We start from the raw sequence: 17,412 nt of genomic DNA, 5'->3' as shown, positions 1-17,412 counted from the left end.
GAGCTGGTAGTTTCCTTCCTTTGGGTCACACAGTACCCTGTACCTTCTTCTTAAGCCTGAGCTAGGTGTTTTGCAAACTTCTCTTAGTTGCATTCCCCCATTAGACTGAGAAGCCCTGGAGAATGGGGATTAGGTCCTGCCTCCTTTAAAACACTAGTCTCCTGCAAAGCAGGGGCTTAGCAAACACTTTTTGAATGGACTACTAAAGAATTATTTATTTATTTTAATTTAAATTCAATTAATTAACATATAATGTATTATTTGTTTCAGGGGTACAGGGCTGTGATTCATCAGTCTTATATAATTATTTTAGGGGCGCCTGGGTGGCTCAGTGGGTTAAGCATCTGCCTTCAGCTCAGGTCATGATCCCAGGGTTCTGGGATCAAGCCCCACGTTGCTCCTTGCTCAGCGGGGAGTCTGCTTCTCCCTCTGCTCCTCCCCCTGCTCATGCTCTCTCTCTCTCTCTCTCTCAAATAAATAAATAAGATCTTTAGGAAAAAAAGAATTATTTTATGGTAAGGAGGAATTCTCTCTTACCTTTATCCAAAGAGGCAAACATGGAGGAACAGAAACCTCAGGGAGCACCTAGTTTGTGCACCTCAGTCCACAAATGGGGAAACTAAGGCTCAGAGAAGCAAAGGGACTTACACAGTTCACCGGATGAGTTAATGGCAAACCTGGAAGTATAAGCCTGGCGTCTGCCCATCCTCCATCACCACGGGGAGTTCAAGTTTGCAGTTAAAGAGGGAGTGACAAAGATGTGGAAACATTAGACAGTCTGAGGCATTATTAAGTGACAGTGACAGGGACTGTCAGAGGCTTACTGAATGGCCACCACTTTCTTATAGAATAACCTTCCCCCCAGAGGTGTTTCCTTTATCCCAAGTGGAGAAATAACATGCCTTAAATAGACACATGTCACTGACATCTCACAGTCTTTGTGGGGAAGGGAAAGGCACGGAAACTTCCGAATTCTTCAATAGTAGGAAATAGGACCCCCATGCTTACAAGTGGCTCTTGCTCAGACTAACCCCCGTGAGTGTCAAAAACCCCACTGCAGCTCTCAACAATTAATGGAATACATGAGATCGAAGCGAGAGAGGGGGAGAGAGAAAGAGAGAGAGAAAGTTTGGGAAGTTTTGCCACATCTTCACTCAAGACTGCAAGTGCACAAAGAATTGTGGAAGGGCTGGTTAATAGAAGAAAAAAACACATTCAAAACTACTTACTGACTAATGATGCAGAAAATGTTATGAATAAGTATCCCTTTCTTGATTTATTACTTTAATTATCTGACATTCTATAGACCCCCATTAGTGGATTTTTTTTTTTTTGGCTTAGATTTCAATTTTCTGTCTCATGGTGAAAGCTATTTATCATAATAATCAGTAAAATTCAAAACCTTTTAGCAGTATTTATAAAATTCATTTACCAGGTTCAGCCCTTGGAGAATGACAAAGAAGGCGCATTAGTACGTGTGCCGAAGTGTTTTATGCAGAATTATCTGTCCATAAGAATGATTAAAAGTTCTTTAGACTATTTGGAACCCATTAGATCTTTAAATTTTTTTTAAAAGTTCTTACCTATGCTGTGACTGGAAGCTGGGACCGGCTGGTTGGGTGGCTGCTGTACTTTGGTCCGGATGATCCTGTGGACAGTTGGGAAAGAAAATAAATGGCTATTTACCATCATCGAGAAGATATCTCAACTAGCTATGCACGGACAACCAGAAAAGCCTTATCAAGCTGGGGCAGAGGAGGAGGGAGGTTATACCCTAGACTAGGAGTTAGGGGATTAGAAAAGCTATGGACTAGTCCCAACTCAGCCCCTACCTCCCTGGGTGTCTTTGGATAACGGTAACTTGCACCCCTGTCTGGGATTCAAGTGCCTCTTCCATAGACAAAGGATGATATGTTAGTATTATGAATGGGCGTCTTTTTCTCTGGAGCAGCTCCAGCTCCATAAAGAACTCCCTGAGTGACGTTAGGGAGTTTCTTCCCTTCCCTGGACCTCTGCCCCATCTCAGCAGAATGACTGAACCAGGTGACCTCTCTTCCCTGGGGGCCCACGTGCTCTGGTTTCTCTGCCTTAGAGAGAGCCACATGAGGAGTCACATCCCCACCTGTTCAAAATTATCAAAGAAATGGATGTGTGTTGCTCTCAACCTAAAAAGGGTTTAAAGTGCTGGCTTGGCTTTGCTACGAGGAACCCTCCAAAGCTGCCTTGTACAAAATCTCATGGTTAAGCTCCAACAGAGCCAGGAGCCAGGGGTGTCCTGGCTTGTCTTTCCAGAGACCTTGCTCTAGTTCTAATATGATGAACTTGATTGTGACCCTGGGCAAGTCCATTCTGTTGTGGGCCTCAATACAACGAGGGATTTGGAAGAGACCACACTACTTGCTTTAAGTAATTAAATCCTCTTTTGGGGGGAAAAATCTTCCAGAAAATCCCACTGTATAAAAGGGGTAATAGCGGTACTGCCTTCCCTCTGCACCTGCTGGCTCCGATGTTCCTCTGCAGAACACTGGGCTCTGGGAAGCTTAGTCTGTAAATTTCTTTCTGGAACAACACACTCATATGGGTCTCCATGAGACTGCAAGCCCTGCGTGTCATAGAGTAACCAACTTGGCCAGGCCAGAAGCCCCAATGAAGTCTACAAGAAAGTTCCTTCCCTGGCATTCGGGAGAAGTGTGGGTGGTAATACAATGTTCAGCTTCTTTGGAAAAGCTCTACTCCACCTTCCAACTATTACCTTTTAAAAGAACATTTATTAGAATTCTTCTTAATTATAAAAGCGCTTTGTGCTCATTGCAGACTTTTTTAAAATAATTTTTATTGTTATGTTAATCACCACACATTACATCATTAGTTTTTGATGTAGTGTTCCATGATTCATTGTTTGTGCATAACACCCAGTGTTCCACTCATTGCAGACTTTTAGGATAATAAATACAAAGAAGACATCTAAAAGTCACATTTCAGTGTATTTCCTTTATGCTAACATTCCTATGCATATTAGGAAATATCCATTTTCTGTTAGCAAAATCAAGATTAAACCATGTAAGCAGTTTGTATCCCTCTCTCTTCACTCAATGCCATACGAGAGGCTTTTGCACATTCCAGACCATTATTTCAGGAAGTCCAAGTTGCAAGCTGCACTGGGCCTCCAGCCTGTACAAATGGAGAGCGGTGAGGATGCCCTCACTGGGTTACGGCCTCTGCTCTCCACGATCTCACAGCTCAGTGGTGGGCACCCAGGCTGCTCAGCATGCTCGGCTGAGAGCCTGGAACGGACATTTCCCTTCATACCACAGCCCAACCACGGGGTCCTCTGGAGTCCAGGCCCCTTGAGCCTCCAGGGTCCTTTGCCCTTTTCTATGAGTCAGTGTAAGTGTTGCATCAAATGCATTCGGTGTTTGTTTTCTCCAATATTCGAAGTGCTTATTTTAACTCAGCAAACATGGAGCATATTCACAAGGACCTAGGAATGAGATAGTCTTTTGGAACCACCTGGAATTAAGCTAGAATCTGACCTAATTTTTGTATTTTTGTGTATGTCACCTTCTCTGTGGATATATGTGTGTTTGTCTACAGAGATATGGCTTGATGCGAATATATGGATATACCAGATGTAAATATAGTTTATCTATGTTATGGTTTATGTATATACAAAAATATGGTAAAATATATCAGAACTATTTCCCATTACTTTCAGCATAAAGTCCTAACTTTTCAAAGTATTGTCTGGCCATTAAATTTAAGCAAACAAAGACAATTCTATTTTCCTTATTTTTCTTCTAAAATACTTATAAATCATTTGGTAAGACATTATCAACTGTTATAAATAATCAAGAGGCAGCTGCAGCATATTGATTAAATACACAGGCTCCACAGGGCGCCTGGGTGGCTCAGTCATTTAAGCGTCTGCCTTGGGTTCAGGTCATGATCCCAGGGCCCTGGGATCGAGCCCCGCATCAGGCTCCCTGCTCCGCGGGGAGCCTGCTTCTCCCTCTGCCTCTGCCCCTCACCCCCAAAGGATAAATAAAATCTTTTTTTTTAAAATTATATAAATAAATAAATACACAGGCTCCAGAATCAGAGGTTGAATCCCAGTTTTCCAACTTGCCAAATGCATGGCCTTGAGTAAATTACTTAACCTCTCTGTGCCTCGGTTTCTTCATCTGCAAAGTGGGGCTAAGAATCACTCCTACCTCCTAGGGTTATTATGAGAATTAAACTAATCAATAATTTAGAATAGTGGCTACTGCATAGTAAATTCTCTATAAATGTTAGCTGTTATTTTCAGTAGTATCTTCATAATGACTAAAGACCAGCTTCAACCTTAAAAGGTTAGTATTTTCCACGAATGCCTTAAAAACACATGGGATCCCCCCTGGGAGTTGGGGAGGGGAAAGCAGCCATCCCCACACCCTATTTTCAGGCTGTAGTGCAGTTGTCCTTTATAGGCGAGACCAAAATATAGGGAACACGCCAAAGCTGTCCCCAGGGATAGAGATTTTGCCCATCTGCTTGCAGCAGCTGCCAAAAAAAAGAACAAAGAGCATTATCTTCCACTGAGAAGAAATGGTAGTGGGAAGAACAAGACTAACTGAATCATAGCAGTTCTTTAAAAATTTAAAATTAACAAGCAATCACAATAAGAGTCACACTCCAGACCTTTTCTAAACCAGAGACAGCCTGGCTAACTGGCACTTAACACTAAAAGGTCTAACCTCTACGTTACTGAGCATGAGCATGACCCTGGGTGCCATGTGAACATCCTAGACCGTCCAACAGGGAAGAAAGTTCAGCAATCAACCAGTTCCTCCAAATGGGGAAACCAAAGCCTAGAGTGCTCCAGTGACTTGCCCAGGGTCACACAGCAGGTCAGCCCAGACTTCCAGGTCCCATGCCTAAGCACTTTCCTTTGGACCACATTCAAAGGAAGTGATTCCCCTGCTAAATACTTCCTACAGGAAATATTGGATTCCAAATCCTTTTAGAAGCTGAAGGACTAACGTCCCAGGGACTTCAGGTATTACAGGCATTTATAAGATCCGATTTCAACATCACCCTCACTTCTTTGAAAGGCTAGGTTTTCTCAGACACATTCCCCCCCCCACACACAATTACACTGAAAGAGAAAATCGTGGTGCCTTTAAAAAAGAAATAGGAAGACAAGGCTGAAGAGATCCCCACATCTACGGAACTGATCAAACTGCCACTGGGCACTAAGAATCTTGGGCCACCAGCTGTGCTAAGAATCCACAACTAGGAGCGCCTGGATGGCTCAGTTGGTTGGGCATCTGCCTTCGGCTCAGGTCATGATCCCAGGGTCCTGAGATCGAGCCCCGCATCGGGCTCCATGCTCGGCAGGGAGCCTGCTTCTCCCTCTCCCTCTGCCTGCTTGTCTGCCTACTTGTGATCTCTCTCTCTGTCAAATAGATAAATAAAATCTTTTAAAAAGAAAGAAAGAAAGAAAGACTCCACAACCAAGGGTTCAACTGGGCCATACTGGGAGAGGACCCACAGGGGACACCCAGGCCAGCAACTGACTTGGAGAAGAAAGAGGGAATGAGTAAACAATCTCAGAAGTCTTGCTGCCCAAGTTCAGAGGAAGAGTAGAGTTTATAACTATCGTCCCCCAGGCCACGTCCATCCCTGAACAAGCTTTATTTGGCTTGCACGGTTACTTATTTTCATTTGAATTAGTTGCCAATATTTGCAAGGTGGGAGCTTTTACATAAATACATGGATTTGTAGCTTCCCTTGAAAAATCTGAACACCTAGCCATGCTGACCCCACGTTCTCACATGATAACAACCAATCGGTGCTAAAGAGAACTGTCCTTCTAACTGAGAATGCCACCCACGGTGCCCACTACTTGGCCCCTGATTTAGAGCCACAGGTCTCGAACAGAAGGCAGGCTCCATTCCACCTGTTTCTGTCAGCTCTCGGACCGTCTCCTCCAACGGGCACTCAGGCTGGATTCTAAAAATCCTTGGTGCAGCTTTGGCAGCATCCCAGCGCTTCCTTGTCCTTAGGAAGCCACAGAATAACAAGACACTTGGCTTGTGTCCCAGGAAATCTCCCACACACTCAGCACAACAGGTGCGATGGCACTTAACTCCATGTGGGTCAGGGGTTCCCGGACTGGTCTCCCAGAAGACAGCAGGAAGGCTTATACTTGTGGGGGTGGACACTGGAGATGACACTGTGGCCCCCGGAATAGCTACCAATCCAACCACCACTCCCTCCTTAGCTGTTTGAAATAAAGGAATCGTGAGAAGTTGCCCCCAAGGGAGGCAGGGCCTGGGAGAGGAATCTATGGACATTTGCAAGACGGTTCTTTCAAACTGCATCCATTTGAACAGAGTGCAGCAGCTTTGCCTTCGTATGGAAAACAGAACCTGCGTGCTGGGATGGCTCAGGCTTTCTCGGGCAGTGGGGGGCGGGCAGGCAGCAACAGACAGTGTCCCACACCTCATCTATCTGCATTGCTGCATTGGTTGGCTAAAGACCACAAAGAGCTCTGGGTGAGGAATGGAGTAAGGAGCCAGAGTGTGCTCCCAGAGAAGAGCCCCCAGAGGGGTGCGCAGGAGAGGGCTACAGGTCCCCGAGGGAGCTGCAGACAGGCTGCAAAGCACAAAGGCTGCAAAGTGCACAGAGACGGAGTAGGAATGACTGTTTTACTCCCCCCTGCCTCCCTTCTGTCAGATCCTCAGTTCTGTCACTGGCAGAGTCCTCCAGGACAGTGCAAAGAGACAGGCCCTCCTCTTACCATCAGGGAACCTAGGCTCGACTCCCAGCTCCACCTCAAAATCATCATTCCTCTGCACTCCCCTTCTGGGCCTGTTTCTTTACCTGCCACAGAACAGAGTTAAGCCTCAAGGGCTGTAGGAGACCACAGGTGTGAAACACCTCAGAGGTACAGCCCCCGCTGGGGACACCCGGGAGGCCCTGAGGCCGGCCACGGTCCCAGCCACGAGCAACCAGCAGCCAGAGCTGCACAGAAAAGCTCCAAGCACAAGGCATCGGCTGGTCCACGGTTTCCCTAGACACTCATTCAAGTACCCCTTACAGCCTTCACCCCCTCTGCCAAGCTATGTGCTCTATTTATTTCATCTGTTCCTTTCAAGTAACTTACTTTTTGACTTAAATAGACCTTCTTTTATGAGGCAACACTAGTTCTTTACTGTAAAGGGGAGGGATAGTCCATAAAGTTCACACTGACTGGCTTGGTGTTCCAGTTATATTTTTCTAAAGTCCATTAAAATAAATTCATCATAAAATAATTTTCATCCTTGTATTACAGAAGGGCTGGAGCCCTGCAAATGAGTTATGCTTGCCCTGTAAGGCTTTTTTTTTTTCCACTGAAATGAGTCGCCCCCATTTAAAAATATGGAGGTTTTATATACACATACACATAGATCCATGCACACACTAATCCTAGTTTCCAGATTCCATTTAAGAGTGGAAAGATTCTGGCAAATCCTGGGCCTGCATTCCTGGCAGCATTCAGCTGGTGCTGAGAAGCATCTGCCCCTTCAATACTGCTGTGCTCTCTGTTTGCCAAAGACCCGACCTTTCCCTATCACCTCACACCTGGCCTGCTTCACTGCCTGGCCACAACAGGCATTAGAGTTTGGGACCCCCACGGGCAACCTAAAGTTATCTTTCAAACCACCAATTACATGTACACCCTACATTGGGAAATCCGTGGGCCCCCAAAGCCTGACCATGGGTTTGGCAGAAGTTTCTTTGCAGAGCAGACTTCTGCTGCTTCATCGCTGATAGGCACTGTATGCCTCACTCCACGTTAGAGACATGGGGAAAAAGTCACATTGCTTTGCGTGATGGAAATCCTGCAATGAGCCAGAAGCAGGGGACTCACAAAGCACATTGGAGCCCCTCATAATCCAGAAAAAGAACAGGAGTATTCTCCGCCCCCCAAACCCACCACAACAGTTGCTACCTCCTCAGCTAATTTGGGCTGACGGGCCTTCTAACCCGCACCAGAATCCCGTCCTAGACAAGGAGGCCCTCTAGAACAGAGACTAAGAGACAGTGTGCCCAATTTCCCTCTCTCTTCTCAGCACCTTGCATGATGTCAGGGCCAAGGTAAAGATTTGCTGAGAGAAAGAAAACAGGCTGACGGTAATGAAATAGCAGGATTCAAAACATCAACACAGACACTGACACAGTGACTCTGTGCATTTGAGTCATCACAGAAGGAACAACCAGCAGGCCCAGAAGGGATCTCTGAGACATTCTAGTCTAACCACCTCTTTCTGCCGGAGGCAAGGGGTCTCCTATGCCCAAATAGGCTCTGCACTGACAAGGGTCGCCTGTGACCTTGGAGAAATGGGAACTGGTCAAGTTATTGGCCCGCCGGCTTCTCTTCTTTTTGTGGAGTTTAGACAACCATCATTTCTGTTTATCTTACAACTTCATCCTTGACCTCTGTGGGTTTAGATGGAGTTGAGACTGCACCATCTACAATAGAAAACTTTCTTTCATGAGTTTTTAAAGCTCTGAGAGCTCCGTCAGATACTTCCTGGATCAGACTGCAGAGTAGAAGGTGCCTCTGCAGCTCCCAGGAAGATCCCATGCCTGGTATTCACGGTATTTCTCTGGTTCTTTCTCTCCATGAGTGAGATTGAGGGCAACTGGGTAGAGGGCAGCCCCCTAACTCCACAGCATCTTAGTGTCCTGGATGTCACTCTTAGAGATCACAGACCCACATCAGAACCTCCAAAGTCTGGGGCTCTCAGAGACAGGAAGAGCTTTGTCAAGGTCACACTTGAAGGTTGTGGCAGAGCTGGGACAAGAACTAAATCCTCCAACTTCAAGTCCAGGCTGTTTTCCACACTCAGTGGCTCAACCTCTGCCCAAACTGAAGGCAGGGATTTTCTTCCTGGGAAGCTCTGATATAGGCCAGTGCTAAGACTTTGAGCATGGGCTTACAAGGAAGTGACATTTGTGGGGCCCGATCAGGACAATCCCCTGCTAAATGCTCCACACACACAGGCGGGTGGGAAAGCGAGTGATAAAAATCACTCTGGGCTCAGAAGAATCTCAAGCAGCCTGGGCACTGACATGGCCTTCCCTCCCTGGGCCTAGAACTCCTGCCCACTTTGGAAAGACGAGAAAGGCGATAGAGAGATCTATTGAGGCCCCATTAGCCCCCCTCCTGTCTGATAACCCTTAAGCAGCCTTAATGAATGGAGAGACCAGATCCTTAGGAAAAGCACCCGCAGAGCCTCTAGGATACCCCACTCCACCCAGATCCCTAGCCCTCCCACAGGCACCAGCCCCTCACCTGTTGATGGAACTGACGCTGGGCACCGTGTCATTGTCACACACCCGTTCCGCCAGCAGCCGGTCCCTGATCTCCCAGGCAAACATGGTGGGATTTTGGCGTTTATACTCAGCGATTTTTTCCACCACTTTGGGCGTGGCGACCTTTGGTTTGGATCCTCCAATTACTCCAGGCTTGATGCTCCCCGTCTCATAATACCTAGGACCCAAGGAGAAAGGAGCTTAGCCATGAGGAACCAGCAAAATGGACCAGCAAAATGGATGTTTGCAACAAAATAGCTAACTCTATCCAGAAACCATCTGGATCTGTGCCGTCCAGTTTAGCAGCCACTAGCCATACAGGGCTTTTGAACATTTGAAATATGGCTCATTTGAATTGAGGTGTGCTATAAGTATAAAATACACACCAGACTGTCAAACCTTAGTAGAAAAAAAAAAACATAAAATGTCTCATTAATAATTTTTATATTGGTTATATGCTGAAGTGATCACATTTTTCATATACTGGGCTAAATAAGATACATAAAATTCATTTTACCTGTTTATTTTCCCCTTTTTAAATATGCTACCAGGAAATTTTAAATTTCAAACGCAGCTCACATTCTATTTCTATCGGACAGTGCTGGTCCGGATGCTATGCATTAATTAGTTAATTCATTCTATCACATTTATCTACCATTTTACAGTTTACAGAAAACTTTCAAGTCAGCTTTCCCATTTGATCCCCACAACAGTTCTTTTTTTTTTTTTTTAAGATTTTATTTATTTATTTGACAGAGGGAGACACAGCAAGAGAGGGAACACAAGCAGTGGGAGTGGGAGAGGGAGAAGCAGGCTTCCCGCCGAGCAGGGAGCCCGATGCGGGGCTCGATCCCAGGACCTGGAATCATGACCTGAGCCGAAGGCAGACGCTGAACGACTGAGCCACCCAGGCGCCCCCACCCCCCAACAGTTCTAAAACACATAAATATTTTGAACAAATGAAAGAAAAATGAATGAATAGGTCCCTATTGGTAGGTATAAAACAGAGATCCATAGAGGTTAAATGGCTTGTCCAGGATCACACAAGACCCACTGGCCAAACCAGGAGGGAGGCCCGGCCTTCCAAGCTAAAATTTCCCCCAGAAAGTTGGCTTGTGCCTTTAATTTACCAGCACTCCCATCCCCTAGCAGATTCCATCTGCATTCTGTGAAACTGTCCCCTAAAATGCAACTTTTTTTGCCATAAGATTAAAATGATAACCTTAGTATAAAATTAAAAGGAGTGTTGGATTCCAGAATTAACTGGAAATATATATAAGTCCAAACCCAAGCAATCAAAAAAAGCCAACCACAAGTCACTGCAGCTCTTCCAGGGACCTCCCCTGAGGTAAATCGCTGTTTCTAAGGACATTTCCATGCTATCAGCTCTTCCTCGTTAACACAAATAGGATGTCAGGGTTTTACAGTAAAACCGAGACCAGGGAGAAGAGTACCGTGAAAGATCATTCCAGGGGAAAAGATATTACTTTGATTCCTTTTCTGAATCTGAGCCTTTACTGGATGTCTCTCAACATTTACAGAGGAATTCTTGATTTCTCTTGCAAAGGAGATTATCTTGCTGTTGAGAATTGTTTTAGCCAAGAAGACATTTTAGAAATGACTGTTAATTTTTTTTTAAGTAAACTCTGCACCCAACGTGGGGCCAGGACTCAAGACCCTGAGATCAAGAGTCGCACACTCCACCAACTGAGCCAGCCAGGCGCCCCCATCCCTGGTAATTTTTCAACCTACCAAGAGTTTATAACAGGTAAGGGAAAGAGGCGATTCTCCCATGGGATGGATGGGAAGTGTTACCCAAGAACAATGACTAGTTACATTTAAAGAGATGTTGAAATTCTCGGTCTGGGTAAATCTAGTTAGGGCCAAGTTAGTGGATATTCTAGGAACAGATGAAATAATTTGGGAGCAGTGATGCAGAAGTGGAAATTCTGTTTTTCACTGAGAAAAGTGAGTCATGTACAAATATGAACCATAAGGCAAAACTCAACCTATCCTCCCTCTTTCTGTAATGACCGAAAAATTGTAATTAATCACAAACAGGCTTTAAGAACTATCCAAGAAAATGTTATTTTGCCAGAAGGTTAGAAAGGCACCCAAATTAAGGCACACAGCAATCTCTGCAGCTTCCAATTATCCTTCCAATTTTACAATAAAAAGTTATTTCTTACTATCGACAACACAGTAACTCCTTATTTAGGCACAGTGCTCTAAAGTTTATACAGAGCTCTTCCTCAAATTATCTGGATCCTCACATCAATCCTAAGAGGCCAGTGGGTTTTATTTATGGACAGGGAAACTGATGATTAGAAGAATAAGTGACTTGCCCAACTTCCTTCTGGAAGTCTGAGCCAGTGCCAGCCTTCAGATCTGAATCTCAACCCAGTCTTCTTCCCACTAGAGCAAACTTCTGCTTTGTGAAAATGAAAACAACGATGATGTTGATGATCCCTTGCAACTGTAGAAAGCTTTCCCGTTTACCAGGCAGTTCGCATGCATCTTCGCACTCACTCACTAGTTACAGAGTGCCAGTTATAGGCACTGTCTTGGGGCAGAAGTTACAGACACAGAGACAAACCTGGGCTGAGAACTCAAAACATGCTAGTGGCATGAGCCGGCAATATTCCCGCAGCCGCTGAGAGAGCCGCGGGAGGGAGCTGCCCCTCCCCCCAGCCCCTGTCCCGCTGGCCTGGCTGGGGGTGGCAGCACCCAGGGCTCTCCGAGCAGGGCCAACCACAGCAGGTCACAGCCTTGACATGAGACCTCTGTCTGCCTTTTGACTGACCCATCAGCCAGGCCCTTAGAAGGCAACCCTGACACCCCAGGGGGAAACCCCAGTTGGCAACTGTGCAAAGTGAGGAATCGGGACTGAAGAATTGCTCTTTCCTCTCAGCACAACAACCACTCAGCCTCTTGGCTTACACACAGCAGACAGCCAGCCGCCACCAACACTCGGCACGCTAGTTTGGGAGTAAAGAATTGGGCGTGTTAGTCCGTGCCTCTGACACTAACAAGCTGTGTGACCTTGGCCAAATCTCTCAGCCTCTCTGGGCCTCTGTTGCTCCATTTGTATAATAAGGGGAGGACGTCTGCCCAGGCTGCCTCACAGGACGCAGGCAGAAATGCAGAATGGGTAAGAAAAAGCTCTGCAAAACATAAAGAGCACGTGCTGCGGATTAAAATCCTCTGAGTGTTTATTACTGTGTAACATACCACCCAGTTCCAAACGGTCTGAACCCCCCAGCCAGGCTCCAATGAAAGAAGACAAGGCTTTCTGGGTGGATTTAAATGGGCCTCACATGCCACCAGGCTCCTGAGCCTCGAGCTCTGTGGACTGAATGCCCACACTCCTGGCAAAACGCCACCTTCCCAACATGATGGGGGTCTCTGCCTGCCCCAGGGACTCTGCCTGCCTTGTCATGCAGCCTCTGAAAACCACGACCACCACACACAACACACTCTCTATAATCTGTCACTCCAAGTGCGCCTATCAAATTCTTCGGTGACCAAAAAAAACAAGTCAGTGGATGGAACAGCCCCGGTTCAGAAATTCCCAGTCACACTGTTTTAGGCCTGAACTTGTTTCTTAAAAGGCAGTTCTAATTAGAGTGACATTTTGTCCACTGTGGTTCTTAGTTATGAAAATAATGAGCTATGAAATTCCAATTTATTGTTGACAACTTAAACGGCCAGGCACCGGAGCGGCTCATAACTTCCGAGTGCCACTCTACCTAGTGACAAATCTATTCTGAGCCTCGGGAGGCGGGCGGCTGGGCCTGGGAGGGTCCTTGTCCCCTTCAGTCTCCAGGGGAGATCTGGAGGGCTCCCGGGCACCAGAACATGAGGACTCGGCATCTGGACGTCCCTTCTGAGAAGGGCTCGGCATCTTGCCCTGAGAAGATTTCAAATAGCAAGCAAGATGTCGGCTCAACAACGTCTCAGCAAAAACAAAGGAAAGGCCTTCTTGTTTCTTTCTCTCTCCCTCAGTGCAATGAAGAGGCTTCCCAAGAAGAAAGCTAAGATCCACTTGGCTCTCAAAGTTTGACACTGAGATAGTCCAAAATATTTCTTTCCTCTCTCTCTCTCCTTCTGTCTTGTCTTCACTGCTCTATTCTAGTCTATTCTCTGTTTTAAAATCAGTCATTCTCTTTTCTCTTCATCTCCCTCTCCTCCATTTTTCTTCTTTTATTCTCACTCACATCCTCCTGCCTAAAACCACCAACAAATGAGAACATCATGCTGATGTCCAGCCTTCCTCCTTGAACTCTGGCTAGGGCTCATTTGCTGCCGAGGGCTAAACAGGAGTGGAGCCCAGAGCCTCCCTGGCTGCGAGGTGACCTGGGGTGGGCAGGGGATAAGGAATAAATACAAGGATCAAGGTCCCCAAAGGAGATGCCAGACCCCTGGCCTTGAAACTTCTTCCCTTGGTCTCCAATACGGCTCCCCAAGGGTAGAAACTGCTATTCCCTCCATCTAAGAGAATTTCTTAAATTCCAGCAGATGAAAGGGAAAGAACATGCAGAAAATCACAATGTCACTGACATACTTCAAATATTTTTTTTTTCTATTCAGGCAACTGTTCTCAAATCATAATGCAAGCTATAGGACCAAGGTTGTTTTCTGACCCAGGGAGAAAAAGCCTGAGAGAGCACTGAACAGCTAGACCTGAGAATACTCCAGCTGCTAGGGCAGACCTCTAACAACTTCACATGCCCAGAAAAAAACCTGTGGTTTTGGCTTTGGGATATGGTGAGATGCCGATGGTCTAGGAGTCCTTGAGGCCTCCTCCCAGTCCGAGAGGACTGACTGGCTGGATGGACCTGGGTCAGTCACTTGACCTCTGTAGATTTGTTTCTTCATCTCAAAACATTCTTCCCTGGATCATACTGAGGTTCTCCTGAGAAAATAAACAGGAGTACTCGAAGGCTGGGCATCGATTGGCATCGTTAGTATTTTGCTGGCAGCAAATCGACGGGTCAAGTGGCAACTTTCAAATGTCAGATTTGAGAGTTAGTGTGTGTTTTCTGTTTTTTTTTTTCCCTCTCTAATATACACTTAGGATGCCTGTCACTATGAAGGAAACAAAACATATAAGGAGGAAAATACTACAGCCACATAAGAAGGTTGATGATACCCCAAAACTGAAAATGACAGCTGACCTTTAAAAAAGGAATGTGCTTTTTGAAAACGTTAAAATAAAACATTGAACTTGATAATGTGATTTTGTAACTTGTGGATTTTCCACCCAGCCCTGCTCAGGTCCCGGGCTCACCCAAGATGTGTAAGGGAAATTCCCAAGAACCTCTCACTCGTGGGTCCTTTGGAATAATTCACCAGGCTTTGAGAAAACATGTCATTCCTCCTGATTGAGTCACGCCATTCCACATGTCATTTGAAATGGGGGTTTCCCAGGGCTACTTTGAATGGAATGGCCTTGAAAGGGCTTCGCAAGTTCCAAAGTACTATGCATGTTAGCGAAGTGCTACCATGATTTTCAGTATGACGCAGGCACATTGGACAGCTGCTGGGTCATGTTTTAGGTCATTATTTGAAAAATCAAGGGAAGCCTGTAGCTCCTGCCTTTACCTGCCAAGAATTTTGCTGACACAACCATGGCTGACTCGAAGCTGCCTTGAGATGTCGCACGGCCTGACACCTTGATGAGCAAGTTCCACTATCCTTTGGCGGACTACATCCGGGAGTGGCCGTCCATTCACAAAAACCCCCCCAAGCTGATTCACTCCTCCATGTCCTGAAACAGATCAGAAACAAAAGGCAAGGGAAAGGGTGGTTAGAACCAGTCACATAGTACCAGAAGCGCTGTTAAAAGCACCCAGAGCCCCTCTGATCAGAAATGGCTGCAGGCTGGATGTCTTGAGCCTGGAGTCTGATCGTGCAGGCTTCACGAGCATCTTGCTTTTTAAAATTAACCTTTGCCTTTGTCCATCTTCAGCCAGTCAATCGGGCTATTGATAACAAGCATCCCCATACTATGTTTCCTTTAGTTGCTAGCATCCGCCTTATAATTTTTTGTTAACAACGGAATATGTAAAAGACCCCAATCTACACTAGAGACATAACTTATTACATGCATGATGCTGAGGTCTAAGGAAGATCCTGGGGAGAAAATATGTTTTAAAATACACCAAATATAAAGAGATTTTTACAAACAAAACTCTTTTCCTTTTAACAAATATCTGTGAAAGTGAAAAGGACTACTCCAATAAACCTAGATCTCAGGGGGAAAAAAAATGGGTTGTTTTTTGTTTTTTGTTTTTAATCAGCAATCTGATTCAAGGGCTAAGGACTTAAAAATTTTTGTTTAAATAGTGTCTGCCGAGTACTGAAACAAAATCCAACCACTGCCTTGATAAAAAAAAACAAAACAAAAAACTTTTCTTTAAAAAGATGGGGCTCATCCCTCAATAAAGGGGAAAAATAAACAAAAAAGGTGAGGCTGACATGCAGACTTGACCACTGTACCCTCAGAGCACACAAAAGAAATGGGTCAGAGGATCACATTCCACTCTACTACATCAGGGTTTGTTATACAGGAGTTTCCCTGGAATTTGTGAAGTGATTTTGCAACTGACAAGCAGCATGAAGTTGGTTCAGGGGGGAAATAAAGAAGCTGGAGAAGGCTTCCGAGGCCCAGGTTTTACAAGCACTCTGAGATGGATTTTAAGCAAAAGGAGTCTGGGAAAGTATCTTCTCCACCCAATAAGCGCCCTTCTCTTACATCAGAGTCCATCTGGAGGGAAACAGGGATCCAAGTAAATGAAGAGCAAAACCAGTAAACACAGAGTGAGCCAGTGTAACATCATTGACCTTGTAGCTGTTAATCAGCCACTAACTGACATCGCTGAGCACAGTCAAAAGCCAAAATCCAAGTGCAAGCATTTATTTACCAATGCTGCTGGCAGCTCAGAGGCCAGCGATGGGGAAATCTCCATCTAAACTGGGACTGGCCTGGGATTAGACTATACCAGGGAAGCTAGGACATCTCAGACATCTCTCTCTCTCTCTCTCTCTCTCTCACTCACTCACACACACACACTCCAATTCTAGAACATAAAATAGCCACCTCATCTCAGCTACCCGCCCAGCACTCAATTACTATCTAGGTTTACGAACATCTGAAATAAAAGGAGAAAAATACCCATAACATAACCCATTTCCTTAAAACCGCCAAAGCAATTCACTGAAGTTTTCCATGAGGGTCCTAACTGAATATTTTCCAAAATTTCTGAGCTCAGGCTGATTTCAAGGAAAAACACAATTTTATAGGTAACGACAGTACTTAATTCTAATTCTTAGCCGAATTTCTCTCTGATTTTCAAAATGAGCTTTAATCCGTTTTGATCGTTCTAAAACACCCCAGACATAAGAAACAGGAAAACCATCCCAAACAGGATTTCGCAGTTAGAAACAAAACTGCGTAGTTCACCTAAAACAGAAAGATGACAGCCATCCCTGGTCAAGGGCCTTAGAAAGGCTTTGTTCTGGGGTTGGGAGCACCTGATAAAAAAAGAATTGTACAGATCTTTAGAGAACAGGCTGGAGTGAAGAAAGTAAATTCAAAATTGGTACAAGCTCATCTGAGAGGACAAAAAGGAAGCTAAAAGCATCCAGCACACTTTTGAGACAACCTATTGGTCCAGGCCTTGTAACCCATTTGCAATTGCTTGTTCCCTACACCCCTGGGAATTTAAACTTCATGCCCAAAACACAGTGGCAACTTTCAGAGGACTTAAATTCCAAGAGCAGTCCTACAGGACATTTGTGAGCTTTTGGGACCGTTTGCATCATGGAAAAACCCCAAGGATTGGACACTCTAGGTGACAGCAGGTCCCTAAACCCTCTACTTTTAACCACAAAGACAAGTCTACCTATGTTCTTCCGGAGTCTGATCCATATAACCACACCTGACACCAGACTCAGGATGACCTGGGAGCCCCCTATCTCCTTCAACGTCCTGGGAAGGTTCCCAAACTCACTTAGCTGGGCCTTCTCTGGCTCAGCCACAGTCCTATCCAATAGAGCATTTAAAGG

General features: G+C 45.4%; 1 protein-coding gene across 5 annotated transcripts in view; it reads right to left on the bottom strand.

The window, feature by feature from the left end:
- PAX5 (paired box 5) overlaps positions 1 to 17,412 on the bottom strand; it is a 190,933-nt gene that overhangs the window by 161,720 nt on the left and 11,801 nt on the right. For all 5 annotated transcript variants that reach the window (XM_073881336.1, XM_073881333.1, XM_073881334.1 and 2 more), the window contains exons 2-4: positions 14,947 to 15,112; positions 9,323 to 9,520; positions 1,584 to 1,648 (exon numbers count right to left, since the gene is read on the bottom strand). In XM_073881336.1, the coding sequence (XP_073737437.1) occupies positions 1,584 to 1,648; positions 9,323 to 9,520; positions 14,947 to 15,112 (429 nt within the window). The remainder of the gene's footprint in view (positions 1 to 1,583; positions 1,649 to 9,322; positions 9,521 to 14,946; positions 15,113 to 17,412) is intronic.

This window comes from Callorhinus ursinus, unplaced genomic scaffold, assembly GCF_003265705.2.
Source record: "Callorhinus ursinus isolate GAN/ISIS: 27379988/994484 unplaced genomic scaffold, GSC_fseal_2.0 scaffold42, whole genome shotgun sequence".
In the NCBI taxonomy this organism is placed as follows: domain Eukaryota; kingdom Metazoa; phylum Chordata; class Mammalia; order Carnivora; family Otariidae; genus Callorhinus; species Callorhinus ursinus.
The sequence above is the reverse complement of the archived record's forward strand: the minus strand, read 5'-3'. Positions and strand labels throughout refer to the sequence as shown.